A 25,214-nucleotide genomic window follows, 5' to 3' on the forward strand; every position below is an offset into this window, starting at 1 on the left:
CAGACTCAGGCACAAGTGAGAGAGAGCACTTGATTCTCTTTTAAGGGCAAGATGTGATGCACAGGTTGGTCTGTCTGCTGCCACTACCCTGCATCAATGCTTGGCTGTCTTCTTTTCCTGCTCTCAGTCCCTCAGGAACTGCTCCAGTCATATCTGTCTGGCCTGAGCAGCTCAGTACGTCACCCTGTCTACCAGCAATGAAAGTGCAGCATATCCTGAAATCGGGGCACGCGGTCAAACATGCCCCAATCAGTAGGCACACTCATCTGAAGGGAACAGGGTTAGGAGGCCACAGATTTCAGAATCTAGGTGGTAGGGATGATCCATTATTCCTCAAAGAAGGGAAAAACCAGGTAGACTATTTGTCATCGTTTCCCTCTCTCAGCATAATGGTATCACCTTCCACCAGGCTCGGATATTGGCAGAAGCAGCATGTAACATATATGGCTGTTGCCAAAATACATCACAGGGCTGTACAGCCATCTCTGTACCACAGCAATCAATTGTGCTTGCTGCAGCAGCCCATCTGCTCTGCTCCCTCCGTAGCACAGTAACACACACGCTGTGCCCACGCTGCTGCAGAGCTCACCAGGGCACAGCAGTGCAGGGCAGTCCCAGCCATGCTGACAACCTCACCCTGCCCACAGAAATTAAACCAGCTGAGGAACATACATTTCTCCTCCCTATGCAGCACGCAGCATATATAAAAATACATTAGAAGACGGACACAGGTTAAAGGGAAACCTGAAATATGTGTATTGATGATGTGCTGCATCTATGATGTCATGCACGTACAGCATTACACAGGCAATTCCATTTAAGTGTTCATTTCCTACATAATCTGTTTAATTTAGCTGCACTGAATGACATGCATATTGTAATCTAGCATCAAGCACTGCCTCCCATTCACTCCCCACACAGCTACAAACACAGAATGTTCACACAACTAGTGCTCTGGTACAGTACGTGACCGAACACAAAACACATTCATGACAACCAGCAATCCTCCCCCAGCCCAGGCACACGAGCCAGCCCTTTCACTTAGCACCTACAGCAAGCACACAAAGAACACACCCCACAAACAACATCTCTACCATCTCCCTCCTGTAAATCCCCCCAAGTTCAAGCAAAGGCAACAGAGAAGGTAGCACAGGCAAGCAGCACATGCAGCCCCATCCCTCAGCACCCCACCATCAGCTCCATCATGCTGACAGAATTACACATGTCACTATGTGGAATATAAAACATCCCACCACTGCAGACAGATGTTAGCACACACACACACACGCACATCCCTTCTCACACTGCTGTTTACCCCAGAAAACCTGCTGCATGCTCTCAGCACAGAAATAAATTCTTGCATACACCTCCCCAGGATTTGGTGCCTGCTAACCTGTGTGTCAAATCCACTTTCTACCGAGCTACTCTTCCTTGCTGGGAGGCCATCTCCTGCGTTTTCTTGTCCATTGGAAGATTTGAGAGGAATCTGGCTGGAATACAATGGCTTCGTCACCTCCACCTTGTTCCCAAACTTCAGGTAACAGGGCTGTGGGATGGTCCTGGCCGTTGGAACATGCAGGATTGGAGCAGCGCTGTGTACGGGTTTAGGTAGTCCCGATTTCATTTTGGAGGCTACCAGGATGGCTGGCATTTTCTCTTTCTGCTCTCCTAACACGTTTCTGTCAGCAGCAGCAACAGCAGAGACAGCAGGCAGGGAGAGAGAAAAGGACACGCTGGGAAGCTGTTCTACTCTAAAGCAGCCTGGTCACTGCAGAGATCTCCAAAATCAGCTTAGAATTTAAAATCAACAATAAAACCAATTTAAAAAAACTTTTAAAAAAAGGAAAGGGAAAAAGAAAAAAAGAAAAAAAACCACACCACTTTCAGCCTAAAATATTGCCCAGCTTTATGCCAGCCTTCCACCTGCTTCCTCTAATTTTATTTTCAGTTCTTTACCACTGTCCTCTTTCCTATCTCTGCTCTGTAACTTGTTCCTTCCTTTCTCTATCTGACTCCTGCAATTTTCTTGCCTGGAAATGAGAGACTTTCACTCCATTATCTTGTCACTGCATCTCCAAAGTGAGGCAGCCTTTGGAATTAAAAAAAAAAAGAAAAAAAAAAAAAAAAAAAGGAACCTGCTGCTGCATATGCTTCCCCTCCCGTACGCACTAGAGAGTGAGCGAGCAGGATTTCCAGCTTAAGATGTCTTTCTTCAGTCTTAGCCAAGAAGCAGATGTAGCTCAGTGTGTTAATGACTGATGCCCTTGGATACGAGCCTTAGAGAATCAAGCTTCTTAAGCCTAAATAGCTGTGAACAGGACAACGATGCCGGAGCAGAAGGAGAAACGTCCACTGACAGCGATTTTAAATCAAAATATATCAGTGGCCACAAAATCTCCCGGCTCCCCCGGTGCTGAGCATAAAAAGCTGGGGGGGGAGAAAAAATTTAAAATAAAAGCGATTCAGCTGTGAGAGGGAAGGGAAAGCAGCCGGCAGCTCATGCTCCCTCCCGCAGTGGAGCGGGCTCCCGCCCGGCGCTGCTCGGCGCATCCCGGGGGGGCCGGGACCAGCCGGGCGGGAGGCGGCGGCTGCCCGGCCCCGCCGGCTCCGAGCGGGCAGGGCGGGCCCCGGATTGGTCCTGCCCGCTCCGAGCAGGAACAAAAAAAATAAATAAATAACGAAGAAATCTCTCCCTCTCTCCGCAGGGGGAGGAGCGGCCTCGGCTCCCGCGGCGGGCAGGGAGACCCGCGGGGCGGAGGGGTCTGGAGGGATGCTCCGGGGGCGCGACACGGAGCGGTTTCTTTTTGAAATTTGGGGGGAAAAAAAAAAAAAAAAATTCAAATCAAAACACCTGGAGGTGACTCATTGTTCGTGGCTTTTCGGGAAGAACTGCCGCTGCCAGCATCAACAGGAATTTGAATAAGCACAGTGAGTAATCCGGCCCTATTTTAGCAACACTTGGCTTTGGGGAGCCTTTCAGTGTCGCAGGTTCCTCCTCACGCTGCTCTGTGGATGCCAGGATCCGTTACAACCCCCGGATCCCCCATTCCTGTGTATCCTGACACATTTCAGAGCCGCACATGTTCCTCTTCCTGCACACACCTGCACCATCCTGGACAGTGGAAGACTATCAGTGTGCAAATCAAGGCACCAGGAGATGCCTTCAGACTGTATGGGGGGCTTCAGCACCAAGATATGCAATGCCACAGTGCCCAATTTTCAGCAGGTCTGTAAGGGCAGGCAAAGGCTTTGACTTATCCCTCACTACAAGAAAGAAATCGAGGGGCTGGAATGAGTCCAGAGAAGGGAATGAAGCTGGGAATGGAGCACAAGTCTGATGAGGAGCGGCTGAGGGAGCTGGGGGGGGGGCTCAGCCTGGAGAAAGGGAGGCTCAGGGGTGACCTTCTGGCTCTCTACAACCCCCTGGAAGGAGACTGTAGTCACGTGGGAGTCGAGCTCTGCTCCCAAGTTACAAGTGACAGGGGGAGAGGAAATGGCCAAGTGGTGCCAGGGGAGGTTTAGATCAGATATTAGGAAAAATTTCTTCACAGAAAGGATTGTCAGACATTGGAACAGGCTGCTCAGGGAAGTGTTCAAAAAACACATGGATATGGCACTTGGGGACATGGTTTAGTGGTAATATGGCAGTGCTGGGTTAACAGTTGGATTTGATGATCTTGGAGGTCTTTTCCAACCTTAACAATTCTATGACTACAGGGAGGGTGCCTCAGAATAATATTCACAAAAGCAACACGAGACATGGAAGCAAAAGGAGCATTTAAATCACAACCTCATCACAGTCCCAGTTAATTGCTTTATTTCCCAAGTAGGGCCGCTTCCTTCGGCTCCTTATTCTCACCTCATCCACTCCCCAAATACTGAACCCCTAAACCAATGCCTGGGTGGAAAGAGTGATCCCAGCAAGGAGAGAGTGGTTTGGGTTGGAAGTGATCTTAAAGATCATCCAGTTCCAACCCCCCTGCCATGGGCAGGACAGCTTCCACTAGTCCAGGTTGCTCAAAGCCCCACCCAACCTGGCCTTGAACGCTTCCAGGGATGCGGCATCCAGAGAAGCAATGAACCTACACTTGAAGTATTTGAAATACACACTGGGTGAAGCTACTCAGTAGGACAGAGGAAGCCCAGCCCCACGGCCCCTGCTCCATCCAGGCTGTGAGCAGTGCTCAGGGAAGGAAGGCTCAATCATGCTCAATCACTCACGTCAAGGGGAGCTGGGACCTGCCTATTTAACACTCTGTCTTTGGAGGAAGTTTTAAAGATGCAAACCTCAGGTTTTTAGATCTGAGACTCTTTCAGATAGAAAACTGAGGCATTTCTTGGATTGTATTATAGGTGTGTCCAGGATGAAGACAGCATTGCTGGATCCTTCTGCAGATGTCATCTTCAATGACTGACCCAAGGTTACACAGTGACTAAATGGCAGAACTAAAAATTAAAGTCAGAAATTGTGCTCTACTTATTATAAAGTACTATTCTTCCTCAACGTTGCAGTGTAAAATGTAATTCAAGTTCCCACAGTACACATAAAGCTCATCTGCTGAGTTTTGGCTGTTGCTGGGATTTTTCAGCACATCTGCTTTCACATGTACCAGTTCTGCAGGCTGTTTTGTAGAAACTACAAAAGGGTAAATTTTATGGTAGCTGGTTTTTTAAGTAACTTCTTCCACCTCAATCTCTTTATCCACCAATTTCAGATGGAAAAATGCACATCCCTCTTCATCCACCTCATTGAGATCCCACCGAGACAAATCTTCTAATGTTCTGTCATAACTGTGCACAATGTCAGCTTAAACACAGCTATAGAGAAAATTTCAAAACCCTACAATTCAATAAAGAAGGTACATTTACCATCTGAGAGGACTGGTAGTCCTTGGAGCAGAAATGTGTCAAATGCTCCAACACCATTTCCATTGTTCCATGCTGAGAACTCAGCCTTGCTGGCTAAGAGAAGGTTGGGCTCCAGTATGAACACCTTGAAAAAGATCCAGGCCTGAAAACCAGGCTAATTTTAGGTCTGTAATAAAATACAGTAAGGTTTAAAAGCTATTAGAAGATCTAACTGACAAGCTTTATATTCTGTTCTTCTAAAACTTACACATTTTATGAGGTTCAGGCCACCAATCCCTGCTGCACCCAACTTGCCAGTTCTTGTTGTTCTGTTTCTATCTTGGAAAACTGGCTAGGTTACAGGATACCAAAACAGCCACTAAGTTAATTTGACCAAAAGAAAAGGATTCCTTTCATTGCTCCTTTAACAATTATGGAATCTGATCCTTTGATGATGGTGGATTGAATATTTCACAGTTCCTTTGGACACTTAAGGGAATCTTACTGATTTCTCAGTGTGCAGTCCTGCCTACTGAGGATGATGCCATCTGAATACACTCAGTCCATGATCCTGACAGCTATTCTGTCAAATCAGTGAAATGGACACATTCTTCACCAAAGCTTTAATGTGAATTCCTGTTAACACATTTGAAGAGTGACCTAGAGTTACTGCTTCTCTCATGGATTCAGTTTGCACCTAATAATCCTTTGTCATCTAAAACCTGGGGGAGTTTTTATGTTACACAGATTTTGCTGTATGTATCTAAACAGCACAGCATAATGGCACTGAAACACAAACTGCTGTATCCAGTGGCAGTGCAGTCACACCATGAGATCATAAATTACATCACATTACAGGCATTATCTGCAAAGATGGGCAACATCAATTCTCGTCTATCTTTGGAACTGACTAGTCTTTGGCTTGTCTGGATTTTTGGTTTTGTTTTGGTTTTGGATTGTTTTTGTTGTTGCTATTGTTTAATAAGTTCATTTTAATCTGTTTTTAAGGCTAGGATTTTTTAAAGAAACTACTTCTCTTGGACAGTCAAAGGGATCTGAGAACCTGTCTCTTATCTTCTTTGAAAAACCCAACCAGTTTTCCCTTCCCCTGTTTTGAATCACCCAAATTTCTGTGTCTAAACCAGAAGTAATCTTAAAAAGGAGGCAAATTATCAAAAAAAACAAGAGCTCCATTCCTTCCCAGAAATGCTGGATAAGCCTCTGACTAGGAAAAATTCCCTTGCAGCTTTAAGTCTGATGAGTACCTTTGCCTGAATAACCACAACATCCCCCCCTTATCTGCCTGTAGTCCGGGGAGCATCCACCCACTCCCCAAATGGGGGAATATAGAAGGAAAAATGCTATCAACAAGCACTTTACTTCCCTGTTAGAAAAAAAACCCACCAACACAATGAAACCACAATAAACCGTACTGATTTGGCTTACACAGCTGATTTTGAAGCTCAGAAAGTATCACTGCTTTGGACTCAAGCTGTGGCTGCTCAGCACCATGTAGTGTCAACTCAAGTGCCAAGACTCTGGTGTTGAGAACTGGCCTAATACTCTCAAAATTTTAGTGAGCAGACTCATGTGAACTCAAGAACTTAACACATCAGAGGAAACTATTTGAATGCCCTGTAGTTCAAGAGCTTGTAGGCAAGTCAGCACCTTGCCCAAAACAAAGCCAGTAAACAGAACAAAAGCCCAGGGTTGACTGCTCTTGAACAGATGATCTTTATGAATGAGATGAACGTTTCTGGAACAGTGAAACCATTGAAGCTGCCTCCACAGCTTGCTACCAATTAACAACAGAACAGGGTCTCCACACCCAAGTGGAAAGAAAATGCCTGTATGGATTGCATGTGGATATTGCAAGTAAAATTAAAAGCTTGACGAAAGGTAGCAAAAGATCAGAGAATCAGACCTTCCTTTCAACTTGTGGTTAATATTCATCCTCAACGAAGCCAAATGTTACATTAGCCTAAATGGAAAAACCATGTCGAATTATGCTATCAATTAGAACACCTCATTAGCTGGTGTGGTGATTCAGAACTGCTGATAGAACTGAACTCAAGGCTTGAAAATACCTTGATCAACACTATCCTTGGCTTTTAGGCATTAAGGATGTACCTGCAATATCTCAGAAAAATCGTTTCAAGCTGAGGTGAATATCCCTAAAATGTCACCACACACTGTCAGAATCAGAGGGCTTAATTGTACTCTCAAACCCATTCTCATCAAGCTCTACTACTGCCAAGCAGCTGTCCTATAGACTGTAGGCATGTTCAGCTTTGGCACAGCTCCATCAACTTAAGTGAAGTTATGACAGGAATAAATATGGACCTATTTTTGGTACTGCAGGCATTTTGCACGTTCACATCCATCTTTAGTCCCTGGTCAGTATCAAATATGGAAAAGCCTGATCCCATCTGCACATTTACATTACCATTCTATGAAACAACCCATAAAGGTGTAGAGGAGTAAAGGTGTAAACCCCATAATTTTTTGTTGTGTTCCCCCAAGGGGAACAGTAGAGATTAGAAAGAGGAATGTGGATAGAAGTATTATATAATTTGGCATCCTCTCACCACAGCAATTATAATCTGTACATGTGAGTTCTTTATATAGAGCAGTGAGGAGGAAACCTTGGTTCTGTTCCCAGTTCTTTTGACAGAATCTTGTCTGCATTACACTAATTCTGATCTAAAATTCCATTTGTAATCCCCTGACATGCTTCTAATTCACACTGGGTTTAATTCCATTTAATTTTATAATGGTGTCAAATTTTAAAAAATACACAAGCCAAGTTGCACCTGGACAAGAACATCTGTTCCACTCATTTTCAGAAAATACACAGGAAAGTTCACTGGCTGCACTAGTGATAGAGGCAGATGCTCTTGCACGGTGACAGAAAATGGCCCCATTTTAAATTAGCATCTTCTGAACAATGCTCACATTTAATCCCACTTTGTACCAGAACGCTTCATGGTTTTGTAATGTAAGCCTGTAGTAGTGCTTCACTCAATAGCTTCCTAAGTTTCTATTGTCATAGCAAATGCACACTCACAGCTTTGAATTCATTACGCTCCCATTGCCTTTGGATTTGTAGCCATATCAGTTTCTCACAATCTAATAAAAACTGGGCCCAGCTGTCTTGAGACACACACTGCTATGGGGTTCTGTGATGGGCTTTGGAAAGGTCCATCTCTCTGACGTTGCGTGTGAAGTTCATTCCTCGGACTTAAAATCATCAGGAACAGAAAGGCATGAGGAATGCAAGAGCTTATTTGAATTAATGTTTTCTGTGGCGGTGTAAGATTTAGATGCTTACTATTTGTCTGTGCTGTAGTCACAGCAGTGACCACTGTGTAAAGCATATACACATGAATAATCTTTATGATCCTAACAGAGGAGCTCTGTCAGGCCAACCTATAGCTCACCTTGACTTGCACATCTCAGTGTCTGTGACCATAACAACATCATCTCTCCATGCCACTAACAGCACCTGGAATAAATACTGCAATACCATTTTGGAAAGAGACTTGCAAATCACATCTTCCCGACAGAGATGTGCATCTGGGTATTCTTAATCTATTCATGTGTCCTTTGTTTCCACAAGGTTAATAGTACCGGCTCCTATATTATTTTATGCCTGACTTGACATTGCCCATGGCTTCATGTGTTTGGAAAAGCAAGGAAAACATCTGTGACTAATGAGCGTATCATAGAAGAAAGGTGATGACAATGATGATGATATAAATACCACAAACTACTCTTGACTTTAAGAACCATCAAGTTAAGAGGAAATAGGAAGGAGAGGACCTAAAAAAATGCTCTCTTTCCTCTGCTGCTATTCTCTCTACCCTCTCAAGAAGTGGCATGTTAAAAATAGCCACCACTTACAAGCTAACAACCTCACATCATCAGGTAGTCCCCTTCTGTAACCTTGCTGGCACGCTTCAAATACACCTGCTCCATCATCTGGAAGAGTTGTCAGAGCCTAAAGGTAGAAACCATCTGAGAAGCGGATCGGAAGAAAAGGCTGCATTTCAAAGCCTTTTTACAGCTGGATCTGCTTAAGCATTCCAACCCAGCCTCAGCTGCCATCAGTCTCTCCCACATCAGCAGTTCTGAACAAACACAAATTGGCCAGATTACCATTAAGCAACTTCAGCTATTTTGTAAAGAGCAAAGTATCACTACTCAAACTAAGTGGCAAGGACCAGATTTTCACTTGCCCTAAATCAATGTAGTTTCTCTACAGCCAACATCAGAATTTAACTTCCAAATTCAAAGTATTTATTCAAATCTTCTTTACATAATGATTCCAATCCTATCATATTCTCACATTATCTCCATTCCCCTCAGCACATATTTCCAATCAATTTGTATTTAAAAAAATCCTCTTGCCTACTGAGCCCAAGCATCCAGTCCAGCTGCACAGTGCAGCTCTGGAGCCATGGAAGAAGAGCTTGTGGTGCTCACCAACTGCCAGCTGGTATCAGGGAATGATGAATATCATCCTACACTTCCAAGTTTTGCCAAGTACACTTCACAACCCAAGCCTGCAGGCAGCCACTCTTCCCTAGAATCAAAAAAAAAAAAAAAAAAAAAAAAAAAGGAGCATTTCCACAGGGCAACCATTCAGGAGCAGTTCTCTGCTGGAAGTCACCTGCAATGCACCATGTAAGGTTACTAATTGCAGTATTACAAACACCAGCTATTTCTGAACGTGTACCAGAAAAAAATAATCTACAAACCCAGATTGTTCACAGTGGTACCAAAGGAAACACAAAAAGTGCATAACACAATGCCCTGATACGAATGCTGCCTACCTCCACAGCTCCTTTAAAGAAAGATTTGTCCTGAGTTGATGTTTATGGAAAATAAAAGCGCATCCTTATCAGCTAAATTTTGGGGTAATGGTTCTATTGAAATTCTTAAATCAAAAAGTTCAGTGAAGCTTCTTCAGATTTACATAGACATAAATCAACCATCAACCCAACAGCCGTGAACATTCTTGAGAGTCAACATCTGCAAAACCAACCTCCCTCACCAATGTGATGATCTAGCAAGGGAATTTGATGAGGATTACCTAACCCATAAACTGTGGGAAAAAAACCCCAGCAAAAAGTAATAATTCATTTTATTTTTAAAAATCACACGTGCATTTGAGGGAGAGGTTTACTTGCACCTGCCAAACATCACACTCAGTTTTAAACCAGAAAGCTTAAATGACCACTTCACAAGGAAATGTACATGAAACAGTTACTCTTTAATCTCTCTATTAACCTAGCACAGAATAATCAAATTTAAAGTGCTGCAGGGCCACTGCACAACCTCATGCAAGGCAGGATCAAGCTTCCTTTCTCAAATTTCCTTATATTTCCTTTGTTCTCCCATTCTCCCATTAGCAAACTGATAACTTACCTTCCTGCTGTTCTAACACTGATTTTTTCAAGCATTTGTAATATCTGCCACCCAAAACTGACATAAAAACCTACTCATAAACACTGTCCTAACATTTTGTTTCTTACCAAATCAAAGGAGATTCCCAGTGTAATGATTAATGACATGTTTGTTGCCTTAAACAGCTTTGATATTTCAACTTTTAACCAATTTTATTTTTTTAAGGTGACAGGTCTCCTACCACCCTGAATTTTACCCACGATGCTGTACTGAACTCACATGGTTTAAAGCTACAGTATAAAGACCTGACAGCATTGCATTTATTTAACACACCGTATCATATGATTTTTAATCACTGCTCTCAGTGTCTGGAATATTTTGGGAAAGTATCAGTGTCAGAACGCCCCATGGCCATAAGGAAGATCTGCCTGATGTTTATCACTGGAAAACAAACAACAGGCCGAAGGCATAGCACTGAGAGAGAAATTTTCTTAATTTCGTATTTCCTCTTGAAATTTTAGTGGCAAGGACACTGTTACACACAACCTATTTTCAAATAAATGGCATACAGGTGATGGAATAATTTTCTGTGTTCTGAGACATAAGCACCTCCTGTATGAGAATTAACATGAGCTTTGTTTATTCCAGCAGTAAAACAACCTGTATTCAAGCTTGCCCAGCTGTCTAGAAACTCAACTGATTCCACTGTAAAAGCAGGTGTAGTCAATCATTCCTGTCACAACATTAGCACATTACTGGCTGTTGGCAAGTGGGTCAGCTTGTCACAGGCAAAGCACTTCTCAGCTGCTCTGTTTCCTTCCATCCTGGTTGGCACATGAAGCAATGCTGTTACAGCTGCTGAATTCAAAAGGCATCCATCTGTTTAACTTCCTAAAATGACTTTAAAGAGTGGGATACAACAAACACATCTGCTACCTCAGCACGTTAAAAAAGATCATCTGGAAATTAACTGGGAAATTATAAATCTTTTTAGATAGGGATCCACAGTGAAGCTCCAATACACATGTAACATCTGTTCCACCTTCAATTACGGCTCGTAGCTTTGCACCTCTGGCTTTCTGAAGAACAGGGGCAAGCCTTAGTTGTAACCAGCTCTGTATCCCCTTATCTTTGTTCACGAACACATCACTGGGCATCCAGCTATTCAGTTCTGTCACTCCTGAAAGGCTCAACTGGATAAAACCTTGAGCACTGTGGTCTGACCTCATAGTTGACCCTGCTCTGATTAGGTTAGACTGAAGACCTCCTGAAGGCCCTTTCAATCTGAATTAGCCCAACTATTCCCAAATAAAATAAAAGATAAAAATTTTAAAATTCCATTAGTATCTACTGAAAGAACCCAAAGTGGAAATCAGCTATGAACAATGAACTGGTCCATCACAAGAAATGCTTAGGCAGGAGGGCCAGCAGAAGAAACCAGTGGATCAGATTTTAGGAATAAAACATTAGCACATGTTTAAGTGTGATTTTCCTTTCAGTTCTTCTCTCACATCTCTCTCAAACACAAATGTGTTATCACTCTGAATTATGTGAACAGATGCTTACATCTAGGATTTGCAATTTACATTAACCTAGCCAACATTAACAGCGATTTCTATACCAAATGCAAACCACAGTGCATGTTTTCACCCTAAGGTACAACATATGTGTAACCTGCAGCACCAGGACATCTCAGTAAGTTCCTTGGCTACCTGCTGCATTCTCAGCAGACTCTTCAGGCATCCCGATTTCATCTGCAGAGCACAGGCAGAGCTGGTGTAACATAACCCAGGAGAGACATGCATCTTCCACAGGTCTGTGGGCACCAGAAAGGCTGGCAGGAACACAGTGAGCCATGAGAGATCCCACACAAGGAGCTGCCATATCCACTGGAGAGGTGAGAGGAACATACAAGGACACAGAAGAAAGGCAGGCCCTGGGGAATATGTTAACCCCAAACTGGGAACCAGGAGAGGTGCTCTGGCTAAGTGCTTGTGAGCTACAGGCCAAGGCAGACCTTCAGTAACAGGAATTAGTATGTGATACTCAATACTAGAGCAAAACCTCTGAAGTGCAGCACTTCGCAGCACTAACACTGTTCTGCATGTATACAAATGAGAAACCAATTTTTCTGTGCTGTAAATAGCTTGTGCAATTAATGGCAGTTAGCTGTTCCTGTCTTTTTCCAATTACAGACTCAGGAAAAAAAGGGCATATTAAGTTACCTCATGCAATTCTGGACCACCTACTGTTAGAAGAGCAATTTGAGGATGAGCTGCTACTGCTAATTATCAAAATTAAAACCTGAAATAGAAATGTTCACTTTTAAAAGTGAGATGATTTCCTATTGCAGGCATAACTTTCCCCTGCTCTCCCCTGCCAACAGTTATCACTTTTGTCTGAGATTTCTGGACTGAAACTTTGAACACAGAAATGCCATCATCCAGAAAGCCTTTCAAAACATTTTGGGTCACCATTTTGGGTCTTTCAAAACAAAGCCATTTATTTACCCTTGGCTAATTACCTTTTAGTCTCTCTGCACAGACACAAAATATTTATGTTTCTACTTTGTCTCTTCTCTTACGTTTTCAGACAGCTGCAGCCATTTCCAAAATCACCATGATGTTTCTACCATGATGTTAGGAAAAAAATTTCTCCTGGACAGTACTGCTGTTAGTACAACAATAAAAAAATTACAGCTATGTATGCATATGCATGTGTGCACACACACATACTGTGAGCTGAATAAAAAATGTGGTGATGCCTAATTCGACCTGAGAAAACCAGAACAGCACTTCGACATAAGCAGGAAAAGTTCGACACTATTTGCAGCACAGCATCACCAATTCCAATCTCTCTTACCCTGTGCTGAACAAGCATTTCCAATTCAAAGGAGTAATTAGCATGCCGTAAAAAAAATCAGAGCACTAGCAAATACCAAAGCTTTGACTTGGCATTAGCAAAGATCAATGAGAATTCATCACAGTAAGCCCACTACGAGCATTTGCTGCCCAAACACACTGGGAGTGCTGGGACAGGCAGGACTGTGCCTATGCCACCCATTTTGATCACAGGAAGTTCAAACTTCATTAGGAAATAATTAAATAGCAGATATCATTCTTCTAAACATCATTATCAACTTTTTAAAGCCCACTGAGAGACTCCTCACTCCAATACCTTGTTCTCAGCTGCTGATCATTTTGTGCAACTTTAACACTCTGGTATGAAGCACACAGTGCCAGTGCCCACCTCAGGCTGGAAATTTTGAAATGCTTTAACCAAAATGCCAGAACCAAGGTAGAAAAGCACCAGTGACCTTTGCTTCAACAGCTCAGGCACTCCAGAGCTTTGAACAAGGAACTCAGGATTGGGCAAGGTAGTTAGGTTTGTGCCAGAAATAAGTTTAACATGGTTTTTATGAAAACACACACAACACAGATGATTGTAAAATCACTTCAGTTTACACATGGTCCATAAGAACACTTAAATTCAGCAGCTGAGGTCTGCTGAGTCTGTGCTCTCCTGAACACCACACTGCTCCCACGAGTGAGGGACCAGGCCCACAGCTGGACTGAGCACTCCCCAGTCCAAGGGGGACCAGAAGAAACAAAAGGAGGATTCTAAGCAGCAGGGAGGATAACAAGGCTCAAAGAGAAAACCTGTATGTGGGGCTGAGAGCATGGATTATGGAAGGACATGGAGATGGAAACTGGTTCTAAAGAGGAAGGTCTGAAGAGCAGAGCCAACAATGGGAACAGGACTGTGATGAACACCCAGATACGGAGAGAGAGAGCATTAGGACATGGAAGCTCTGAACGTGTAAACCACTACACAGTGTATGCCCCAAAATCAGGTTCACATTTCATGCACAAAGTTAACAGAATATTAATTTTAACCTTCCCAGTGTGTCAGGCCCATATTTATGTAACAGAGATTACAGCATCCCCATAACCCACCAAACTTCATCCAGAGGTGAGGTGAAGGCACATTACTGCCAATACAGTATTCAGATATTAAACTGATCAGCACTGTGCACTGGGAAGCACACACCAGGAAAAATCCATGAGGGTGTCAGGAGGGAAGGAAAACAAAAATTTTGCCATTAGGGAGGAATTTAGTTAAGTACAGTAAATAAAGCTGAGAGTCTCACATACTGTTCTTTCTTAATTAAACACACTATTAAATAACTGGTCGCTAATTCACTGCTCTATAAGACCAGCATTGGAAAAAACAGTGTATGATCACGCCCTTAAAAACTGTATCATCATGACAAATAGGCTTTATCTCACAAAATGTAAAAAAAAGATATCTAGGACATGTTGTATTTGGCATTTCCTAAACTTTGGGTTCTTAACCTTAGTATTTAGGCAACCCTAATATTCTTTTAACACTTTGTTTGTTCAACAAGCTTGATATTGTTTCCCAGTGTATATTAAAGAGTATATCAAAGAACTTCAGACTCTTGCACAGAAGATTTACAGTGACTATTTGCAATCTGGGATATCAGCACATCTGCACACAGCCCATGCACCCCATCCCAGTGCTCCACACAAACACCCCTGCAGCCTGCCCCAACCCTTTCAGCACAGACGGGATCACAAAATATCCTGAGCTGGAATGGACCCACAACGACCACTGAGGTTCGACACCCCACCACAGGCACAGCAGCAACTGCAAGGTCCTCTCTGCACAGTGATGCTGGGATGAGTCCCACACAGCTCTCTCTCTCCAGGGAAGGAGCAGGCACAAGACCAACTCTGGCAGCCGTAATCTGAGGAGAGTGAGAACACATTATCAGGACCACCCCTCCGTGCTGCAGAGGCAGCAGCTGCACCAGGCGCGCTCCGGCGCCCATCACACCCTTCTCCGCAGCTTCCCTCCCTCAGCTGACAGCCAGGCCTTTTCTGCACACACGTACAATGTCACCTGCAAATGGGTCACCAAGCCTGTGGCCCAGTCCCCACGGCAGCCAGGCCCACTCCACGTGACAGCCTGGCACCCCGTCAGCCGGGCTTGGCAGGCGAGGCTGGCACGGGCTCCCTGGACAGCGAGCAGGCAGGGGGGACAAACAGCAGATGGCTTTTGCTATCTCCACAACAATTCCATCGTGGTGGTCGTGACGGCCCTGACGTGCTCCACACCACCTCCAGTGCCCCACTGCAAGGTGAGCAAGCTGCCCTTTCCCAAGGACAGCCCTTGTGACTGGCCAGGAAGGGTTTGAAGGGTCTGTAGTCAGGACACAAGCCACACTTACTCAACTTGAACTTCCTAACAGGAACAGAGCACCACAGATCTGACCAGTTCCGGCAAAAAGGAAAAGCACTTGTACTGCAGGAGAGTTGTGACCCTGGAAGTCAAGGATATGGGATGAGAGCCCAGTGCCACTGCCAAGCTCCCCTGCAAATGTAGGCAAGCTGGCCTGACAGCTTGGCAAACGCCTCAAATCAGGCTGCCCAAAATAAAAACAAGTAAAATTAGTTGCTGCTTTGGAAATGTATTTCTTCGTTTTCTCTTTATGAACTGTAAAACCAGATAAAAATGTCTGCACACTGTCCAGGGCACGTCACAGCTCTTAGCAGAAGGACCCCAGATTCTGAGATGTTACCAGATAGAGATTTCATTTAAGCATGGTAGCATTCTCCACTATGTAATTAATGCTGATCTACATTTGTGTGACCCAAAGCCAGGTTCCTCTGCACTGAAGGGGATGTGGGGATGCCATAGCTGATATGTGAGCAAATCCAAAAGAAGGCAAAGGCAGCAACTATACTCCTAGTAAGGAACAAAGACTATTAAGTGTGTCGTCTTTTCCCAGTCTTGATTGAAATTAGGAAACAAACAAAAAAAGTTTAAATTGGTTGTGTTTTGCTCAGTTGGTCAGAGCATGGTATTGATAACACCAAGGTAGTGAGTTCAATCTCTGTATGGGCCATTTACTTAAGAGCTGGACTCAGTGATCCTTGTGAGTCCCTTCCAACTCAGAATATTCTGTGAATCTGTGTTTTCAGCTCCTTAGCAAGACAAAACTAAAAACCCCAGTGCACAATAGTTGATTTTGTATTTCCTGAAGGGCACAGCTAGCATCAGTTCTGCAGGCTAGTCTACAAACTTGGGCTCTTTGACATATCCTGGGGATTTACACACATGGATGCAGCAGCAGCTAAAGAAAACAGCTGGAATTATTCCCAAACCTGTATAAATCACAACAGGGGAGCAGTTGGAAGTGGGGATAGAGAGCCAAAGTTTGACAAATGGAAAAGACAAAACCATTGGAAAAAACCTTTGGGATGTGTAAGCAAGCTGATGAAGAGTAGAAATAAATAAAGTATAACAAATAGGTTATATATAAAAATATCTGTAAAGCAATCTAAAATAACAGCTTTCTCTTTTGATGTTATTATCTGTTTTGAGTTCATGTTTATGGCACTACCAAGCCCCAAACAAATGAGATGAAAAGTGGGGAGGGTTATGCAGATAACATTGTTAGGGAAGGAAGAAATAAAGGAAGGTACTGTTTGTCTTTCCTTTTACTCTCGGTATTTTGATTCCCTGCCCCTTAAACAGGAGGGTGCGGGAACTCTAAAGCTGTTTGTGACTTTGAAAACTTAGTTCTGTTCCCTTGATCCAAAAATTCCACAAAATGTTCCTCCTCCTTTCCATATTATGCTTTACCACCTCGAGCCAGAGCACAAAGGGCAGCGGTTTCCAACATGTGTGCGCACAGGCACAAACCTTTGTGTGGCAGAGCTGTGCTGGGAGCAGATAATCACAGCAAATAAAAGGCAGCTCTGGATATAACAATGTGGAAGCAAATCCAATTGCTAAGGACATTGGCTGAAAACAGCCCTCAGAAACAAAGAACCAGCCACATTAGAGCAATCTTTCATACTTGTATAAAATAAGTAATTGAGTCATGGACAGGGTAAAGCTGGGAGCACAAAGAAAGATCACAAGTCGAAGCTGGAAACTGTCCCAGTGGTCCCATATTTCAGCTCCCGCTCTGTTTGCTATTCTTCCCACTCCGGGTTTAAGCACAGCATCAAAGCTCGTTATTAGTCTGTAATCAAGACCATTAGAGCTCTCGAATCCAACCTGAAGACACACTGGGCAAAAGCTGGTGATGCAGCAGTAACGATCCCCTCCGAGTAAACAGAGCGTTGCTCCGCACGATGCCGACAGAAAACAGTCCCTTTGTGCCCAGGGGCCTGCGAGAGGGCTCACTTGAGAGAAAATGTTGTCTTACGCACTATAAATACATGAAAATAAGATTAGAGGCAGCTGTTGTGACAGCAATTTGCCATGTCAATACACCCCCTCACACTCTGCCCAGATTTTTAGCTCACTAGTGACTCAGAAGTAAGAGTGGCATTGCCAAGCCCCCCACTTCCCTGCGTTTGCCATCCACTTGTACTATCCAAGGACTGCCCTCACCCTCACCTGACTTCACTTTGGCTATCAGAGATGGAGTCAAGCACCCCGCCACTATTTGGGAACTGTGCAGAACAGGACAGCTTCTGTTAATTGTCCTAGCTTGGCCCTGTGACATCACAGCGAATGTTAATCAGGAGCAATGTTAGCATTACAAAAGTCTCTTACAAAAGTAGACATCTGAAGCATTTCCACTGAAAACTAAATGCAGTCACTTGTCATTTTTAACTCCTGCCATATTATTACATATTACTAAAAATCCTCAGCATTCTGTCAGAGAATTGTCTACATTCATTACTTCCAGTAAGAAAGAAGCTACTGAGTGGGAGAGAAATAACCTGGTTTTTTTCACATTACTTCAGGTTGCATACTTAATAGAGTTATTTCCCAGATATCCCAGTGGTTATTTCTGTTTATACTCTGTGTAGTCGTCTTTGCTGTAAATGAAGGTCCAAAACGGGTGGCAACTATCATGTAGCTGCTACAACATGCAAGAGATGCACAAGGACACACTGCAAAATGTGAGTACTGGCCATAAAGCTATTCTTGATGGGCAAAGTATGGTCTACTTATTTCCTAAAGAAAACCAGAAAACACTGGCATGTCAGCTCACCTCACAGTCAAAATTTGGCTGGACACTCTCAAGAGCTAAGCGTTATTTACTTCCCCTGGGATAAAGTATTTTAAAATACAGGTAATGGGAGACAACATCCTTGGGTAGTAAGTTCCAGATTTGAATAAGGATGTACAGAAAACCTAAATCAAAACCTTTGTGCTTCCCTTAGTCTTTTAAGCTCAGTTTCTGGAAGCACTTCCCAAGGATGACTCAGTATCTGTAAAGTAATTGTTCTTCTCAGTGATATCCTTCAGAAGATACAGCAGGAACGGACTGATGGTGTGACAGAAGTCTTACAGCCTTTGTACCTGTTATGGAAGGGTTGACTTCTGCTAAGATTCCTAAATTATGGGGTCTAGAGAGGTCTGGCTGCTGCCACCCTGGAGCAGCACCAATTAGCCAAAAGTCATGGTGGGAGGGAAGGAGGCAGCAATGCCACAAGCAGACTGCACTGCCTGTGTCCCTGCCACCTGTGCAGAGCAGGGCACTGTGCAGTACACTCCCACGCACACTCCCACTCCCAGATGGCCTCCACACAACCCTTCCAACATAAATTATTTTAGGATTTTAGCAATTAAGCCACAGAGCCCAGATTTTTGTCTTGCAGTCAGGAGTGCAACTCGCTTTTTAAAAAAACCAGGAAAAAAACACCCTGAACAGACAAACATTCCTGCCAAACCAAAAATAATCGTAATAAAATATTCCTGTTTCTACAGCAAGTCACCTAAAGCATTCAAAATACTGCCCATGAGTTTGTTCTGCTGACAGCTCTGTGTTTACACCTGCTGCTTTTCCTTGTCCTGAGTCTGGCAGGAAACAAAAGCAGGAATGGAAATCATCTCTGTGCAGGCAAGTAGTTGAAATTAAGGGGAAGGAACAGTGCAACAAAAGGCACATGCAATGTCACCCCGATTTTTATTGTTGCTTACAATGTAGAAGATGGCACTGGCACTCCAGTAATTCAGTGGAGGGGAAAAGGCAGCTACAGAGCTTCAGCCCAGTTTAGTGATGAGTTCCCTTAAGCTCGAGAACCTGTAATTCAGGACACTTTCTTTTCAAGACATTGATATTAGAGCACATCACCACATCTATGTAGATCTGCAAATCTATGTATTGAGGAGCTGGTTTTGCTTCAAACCTACTGGAGTGAGGCAAAAAACACAGTGAGTTGCAGAAGAGAATTCTCTCAATTTCTCTCCTTCCGGGAAAGAGAAGATTGGGCTGAAAGATTATTCAGATAAATTGAACTGTGTTAGAGATAGGGACCAGACCTTAGTAAGCCCTCAGGTAACCACTTGCATTTAAATGCCTGTAGCAGTAAGCTCCTGGCAACATAAACATTAGACAGACATTTCTGAAGCCTAGCACAGAAAGACAAGTGCTTTTATGCTTGCCTGCTTGCTTTTAATAGTGGATATACAATCCATATATAATTTACAATTTTCTCGTTGAAGTCTTCAAAATTCTTATTGAAAACTCAGTAACAATCTGCATTGTCCATCCCATCCCACGACGCTGACTCAGAGACAGGACTGACAAAGTCACCAGGACCAGCTGCGTGCCCCATTCCCCATGCTCATGTGATTCCAGCTTCCCATAAGCCAGGCCTTGAGCTGCTGCAGTTCAGAGAGAGCCGTGCACAGGCAAAGGAAACATCTGTGCTGCCCTAAACCAAAACAGCTCCTCTGAACTGCAGTGGCCCAGCCTCTCCCGATTCACCTCAGCCACCCCACCCCAAATCAGGCCTGGAGCTGTGACCCTGTGCTGCTCCCAGCCTAAGTCACCCCATGACTCACGAGTCTCTGTTAGCTGATGCATCCTCTCATCTGCCAAAATGTGACCTGCTGTTTGACAAGGCTGTCAGGTCACCGTGACGAGTCACCGGAACAGCTGAATCACCCTTTTCCAGCTCTGGCTGCTGTCATTGTCCCAGGCCTGACTCTGTCCTTGCCCTGGTGTCTCACCACATTGGCCTGTGTGGAGCTGGTATCGAGCTCCTGGAACCAACTAAGGCTGCATTACTGAGGGAAGGCTTTGGGAGAAAGGGTGTGAGCAGAGCTTTATGGGCAGAGGCTTTACCTGCAAAATAAGGAGTCCACCATAAAAGTCAACGGAAGGCCAAACTTTACCATGAGCACAGATGCTCCTCCAAGCCTGTTAAAAGCAGGCTTTTAAAAATCCTTTCTAATGGCTCTGCTAACTTCAATAATTAAACCCCTAGGTCAGGCTTTTGTGAAGGAGGCAAGTCCCAGTTCCCATGCTATCTCAGCAGTCCCATTGTACAGAAAGACAAGGAGCAAAAATAAATGTGAATGACAGATTCACATCTGAGGCTGACATCTAGCTATAACATCAGGTAAGTGCAGGATCAACATGACTGAGAGGCATCAAAGGAGATGAGATATTGTGCAGGACCAATTCTTTTCTCCCTCAAAGGCAAAAGGTATTTCTTAAAAGGCTCAAGAACCAAAGGACAAAAAAATCCAGGCTATAACCTTTTTTAAAAAAAGACTATATTGCAAACTGGACGTTAAGCTGAGGAGTAGCCTTGTGACACTGAAAGGACTAAAAATGGCACAACTGAACACAGAACTCTCTTTTCTATATTCAACTCAGTCCCACAGTTCTGTATACCAGATCACTCAGGTTTGTGTTCTCCTACCTCCAGGCTGTTTGCCCTTGCTCCTTAATCTCCAGATACATCTCTGATCCTCATGCCATGCTGCAGGAACAAGTAGCACGAGGTTGGGCTAACATTTTTTTTTCCTTTCTAGCCAGCAATAATACAAATCACACCTTTACAGTTTTTCCATCACTGTTTGCCCATTTATTTCTCAATACATTTTACCCAGGCTTGCCCAAATTTTCACTTCCTGGCAGACATGAATAGTGAAGTGAATCAAATATCAGGCTGAGAATATTGCAAAGAAATGTTTCAATACCAGTAATTTTTTTGAATAGGGAAGTAAATCAAACATTAGGCTGTGAATACAGCAAGGAAATGTTTCAATACCAGTAATTTTTGCATTCAAGCTGGAAAAAAACAGGATGGAAAACACTTACTGCCTGAGTTTTTCCAAAAAGTGTGGCTTCTCTCTACCACCCTCAGTGCAAGCCATGTATTTTGGGAACAGTCAGCTATTTCCATTGCTCTCAGCTGGTATCTTCCATGCCATAACTCGGCCTCTGCTGAGAAGTTTGCTGACCTCATGTCCTGCTCAGAGCAGTCGCTCTGTCAGTCCATTACTGTCATCAACGTGGCCCAGCAGAACCACCATCACTTTTTTGCAAGCCTTCCCCTTCCTCCCTGACAGCCGTGAGAGCCAAGCCCGGAGCACGCCCCCCTTCCAGTGTGCTGGTTCCTGCAACTCAGCAAAGGATGATTCCTGAATCACAAATGGCCATTTTGGGGCATAAGCTGGAGTTGGGCACATCTTATCTTCATAGGAGCAACACACACATTCTGGGGAATATCCCTAAGAGAGATGGGAGTCTGGCCAAACACAGGGAGGGCCTTTGCTAAGATGACAGGATGAGGCGCTTAAGCGTATGTATTTGAAGATGAGAAGGCTACAGGGGGGATCTTCTTGTGCTCTCTAAGTACCTTAAGGGGGATCACAAGGATCTGGTGGACAGATAAATTTGAACTAAGCAGCAACAGAACAACACGTGGACAATCCCAGGCTTTAAAATAGAAGTAATTTGTATTAAACAAAACCACGGTGGTTTAGCCAAAGTGGGCTGCTATCTAGCCATGTGGGATTTTTTTTTGTCCAGGAGACTTCTGCAGCATATAAATAATCCAACAGTCCAGAAAATAAAAGCAGATTGCTTGGATAGCAGTGATATCTATGGATATGTATGGGATTAGATGCTCAAACACTATAGTTTTGCTCATGCATACCGGGTTTATGTTCAGCATCAGTAAGGAATATCCTTTTCTCAGGTTACTACATGGAGTTGGAGAGGTAGCAGCTTGTGGTGAAAAAAATGGATATAGCCTTAATAAACAGATGTTGTGGAATATTTTTCTAGCACCCAATTGTACAGAAAAAATTCTAACACACAGACAGAAACATCAAAGACACACTTATTGCAGCATCCCTAAACGACAGAATAGGAGAGTAAGAAGTTGAAGTGTCTCTCACCTGACGGTCAAAGTCTAAACCTCAGGGGTGTAAAGACTCCATCACACAGAGCCTGCTCACTCACAGAGGGCCACTGTCCCCTCTGCCAAACACGACAGCATGATCAAAACACCCCTATCTTTCTTTAGCTGCACCTTGCAGGTGTTCTTAACATACTTTTACTGAATTCCCAATGTCCAGCCTGTGTTGTGAAGTAAAAGCAGAAAAAAATCTTGAAGCCCACCATAAGGGCTCATGGTTTTAAACTAAAAGGGGGCTGATTTAGATTAGATATGAAGAATATGCTTTTTGTGATTAAACACTGGCACAGGTTTCCCAGAGAGGTGGTGGATGCCTCATCCCTGGAAACATTCAAGGCCAAGTTGGATGGGGCTCTGAGCAACCTGGTCTAGTTGAAGATGTCCCTGCTCATTGCAGGGGTTGGACTAGACGATCTCTAAAATAGCTTCCAACTTAAACCTGTTATTTTTCCTCTCTCAAAAACCACAATTTGCTGAAAATATTATGTGCAGAGTGACTTACTGGAATCCCTTCTGAAGAGAAAGCCTTGCCAGTGGCCAAAAGCTGGTGTTTTACTTTTATTGGACTGGGAGTTCTATGTCGCCTCCCTGCACCCGTTGAGATGAAATTTGAATCTGCTGCTGCTGTTTCACCTCGGGTGCCTTGACTTTCTTGTACTAAACAGGAAGCCCTTGTCAATACAAAACTATTTGCACTGGCCTCACTAGCCTGTGCTGTGTCTAGATAATTCAGCCTAATGAGGGATTATTTCCTGTGTTCGTGGCTGACAACACCCAAAGACATTCTGGGACTGTGCAGTGATAAAAACTGAACTATATTAAGTCAATAGCATGGAGCTGTTAATTTTAAATAGAGAATAGAAGAGAGAATAGATACTGCTCCACACTATCCAAAAGTCACTGAGATTCGTGCTAGAGCCAGGAAATTAAAACAAAAACAGGCTTTCTGGTTTAGGACTGACATCTTCACTAAACCCACTGAGCTCCATAAGCTTACCTATGTGCTCAAATGCAGAGGGGCAGCAGAAACAACGTGTGGGTGATTACAGGCTAATGAGAGCGTGACTTTTGTCCTCAGCGCATGCAGCTGGACTAAAACTAATTCTGTTCCTAATATGCAACAGCAAAGGTCAGTCCAAACAAAAGATAAGGATCAAATCTGGCAAAACTAACCATTTTCACCCCCAGGGAGCTGCTAGAAGAAGCAGGCCTGTCACAGGAGTGACACAGCCTCTCTCACAGGCACCTGGTGAGTGTGAGGTAAGGTACAGCCTTTCCTTGCTCCACCAAAGGCAGTTGAGCCCAGACCTAAGACAGTGGATTTAATAATAAATATCACATATTATACATAATACACATATTAATATCGTATTAATTTCATTTCTTTCCCCATTTCAGAGTATGGGCCAGTTATCCAGCATCTCATGTGGACATTATGGATGAATGACTTGCTCACCAGCAACTAAATCAGGGCTTAGCCAATATGCTGCAGACTGTAGCATACATTTATAGCCTTTGGGATGTAACAGTGAACCACCCTCTATGGAGCAGAAATATTCACTGTGCTTAAAGAAGAAAAATGACCCTGTATAAACAAGTCTATGTACGTTCCAGATGAAAGAAATGAAGAGTGACAATGCAGCACCTCCCATAATTCCAGCCAGCTGTCAGTCCAGCTAGGAAAACAACAGATCAAAAGCAAGCCATTTTTTCCTTGGGCATTCATGCATAGAAGACATTTTCTTATCTAATTCGTTCCATTTTACAGTATCATCATTAAGATACGCAGTTTTTTAAAGCCAAACCAAACACTTAAGTTACTCTCCAGCCACAGAGTCTCTTCACTAGTCTTTACAGGGCAGAGTTTGAAGGCTGCCTGTCATTTCTAGCTGCACAGCTGCTCACTTCGACGAAAAAACAAATAGAGAGCTGCATGAGACATGGATTTTAAAAAACCAAACCCTAAACTTTGGAATACAGTTGTTGGGCCACCTCCTTGGACCAAGCACAGCGTTTCAGACTTGCAGGAGCATCTTCAGGTCTGCTTAGAAAAGAATGGGAGTCTGATGGCCCAGCCTCCAGGCAAGCAGCTGGGCAGCTCTATTAAAAATACTCTGTTTACTTGAGGAGAGCCTGACAGGTTAATGAAACAGGAAAAGCGCAACAGCCTGGGGAACACACAGTTTCATCCCACCTCCCATCAGCTGTTACTATGCAAAACTGGCACTAGAGCTAAAAAAGCACCACATAAGCTTAATTACTTCCCATATTTTTGATTGATGTGACTATTTCTTTCAACTGCACAAGGCATTTTCTCTACTTTTTTTCTGTAGTTTCTACACATCATTCTCTAGTTGCTGTTTCCAAGGCAATTCCACTCTAGAATTTCAATGGTTTGAAGGAACTTGCAGGGTTCAGTCATACAAGGTAGGCCGAGTTGGTCTATAATCCCACTGCTGAAGCAATTATGAGTGTAAAAAGCAGGAAAGTGAAAGCATCAAATAAAAAAAATAGCACGAGTCTTGTTGTGTCTTCAAAGCACAACAACATATGCCCAGGATACTTGAAGGCTGCATTAGTTGAGAAGTTAGCTCGAGAAAAACTGCCTTGCATGTAACACAAATCTATCTAGGACACAGGGTGGACACAGAAGGAATGATTATTTGAAGATATGATTATGCTGAAAGCCAGCTACAACTCCCTTTGCCATCAAAGGGGAGAAACAGCACTGCTACAGCACACTGA

At 43.6% G+C, this 25,214-nt stretch overlaps 1 protein-coding gene and 1 long non-coding RNA gene across 12 annotated transcripts in view; one reads left to right on the forward strand and one right to left on the reverse strand.

The window, feature by feature from the left end:
• NAV2 (neuron navigator 2) overlaps positions 1–25,214 on the reverse strand; it is a 368,944-nt gene that overhangs the window by 201,180 nt on the left and 142,550 nt on the right. For 7 of the 11 annotated variants that reach the window (XM_032110874.1, XM_032110872.1, XM_032110875.1 and 4 more), the window contains exon 1: positions 1,394–2,530. The exons of 3 other annotated variants lie outside the window; for them this stretch is intronic. In XM_032110874.1, coding sequence (XP_031966765.1) covers positions 1,394–1,651 — 258 coding nt within the window. In that variant the 5' untranslated portion in view covers positions 1,652–2,530. Of the gene's footprint in view, positions 1–1,393; positions 2,531–25,214 lie in introns of those variants that run through there. One more of the 11 variants, XM_032110877.1, reaches the window with a different exon arrangement.
• Positions 2,669–4,562, forward strand: LOC116444983. The gene is made up of 2 exons (XR_004240614.1): positions 2,669–2,928; positions 4,354–4,562. It is a non-coding gene; the product is annotated as an uncharacterized LOC116444983 (long non-coding RNA).

This window comes from Corvus moneduloides, chromosome 6 (genome assembly GCF_009650955.1).
Source record: "Corvus moneduloides isolate bCorMon1 chromosome 6, bCorMon1.pri, whole genome shotgun sequence".
Taxonomy (NCBI): Eukaryota; Metazoa; Chordata; class Aves; order Passeriformes; family Corvidae; genus Corvus; species Corvus moneduloides.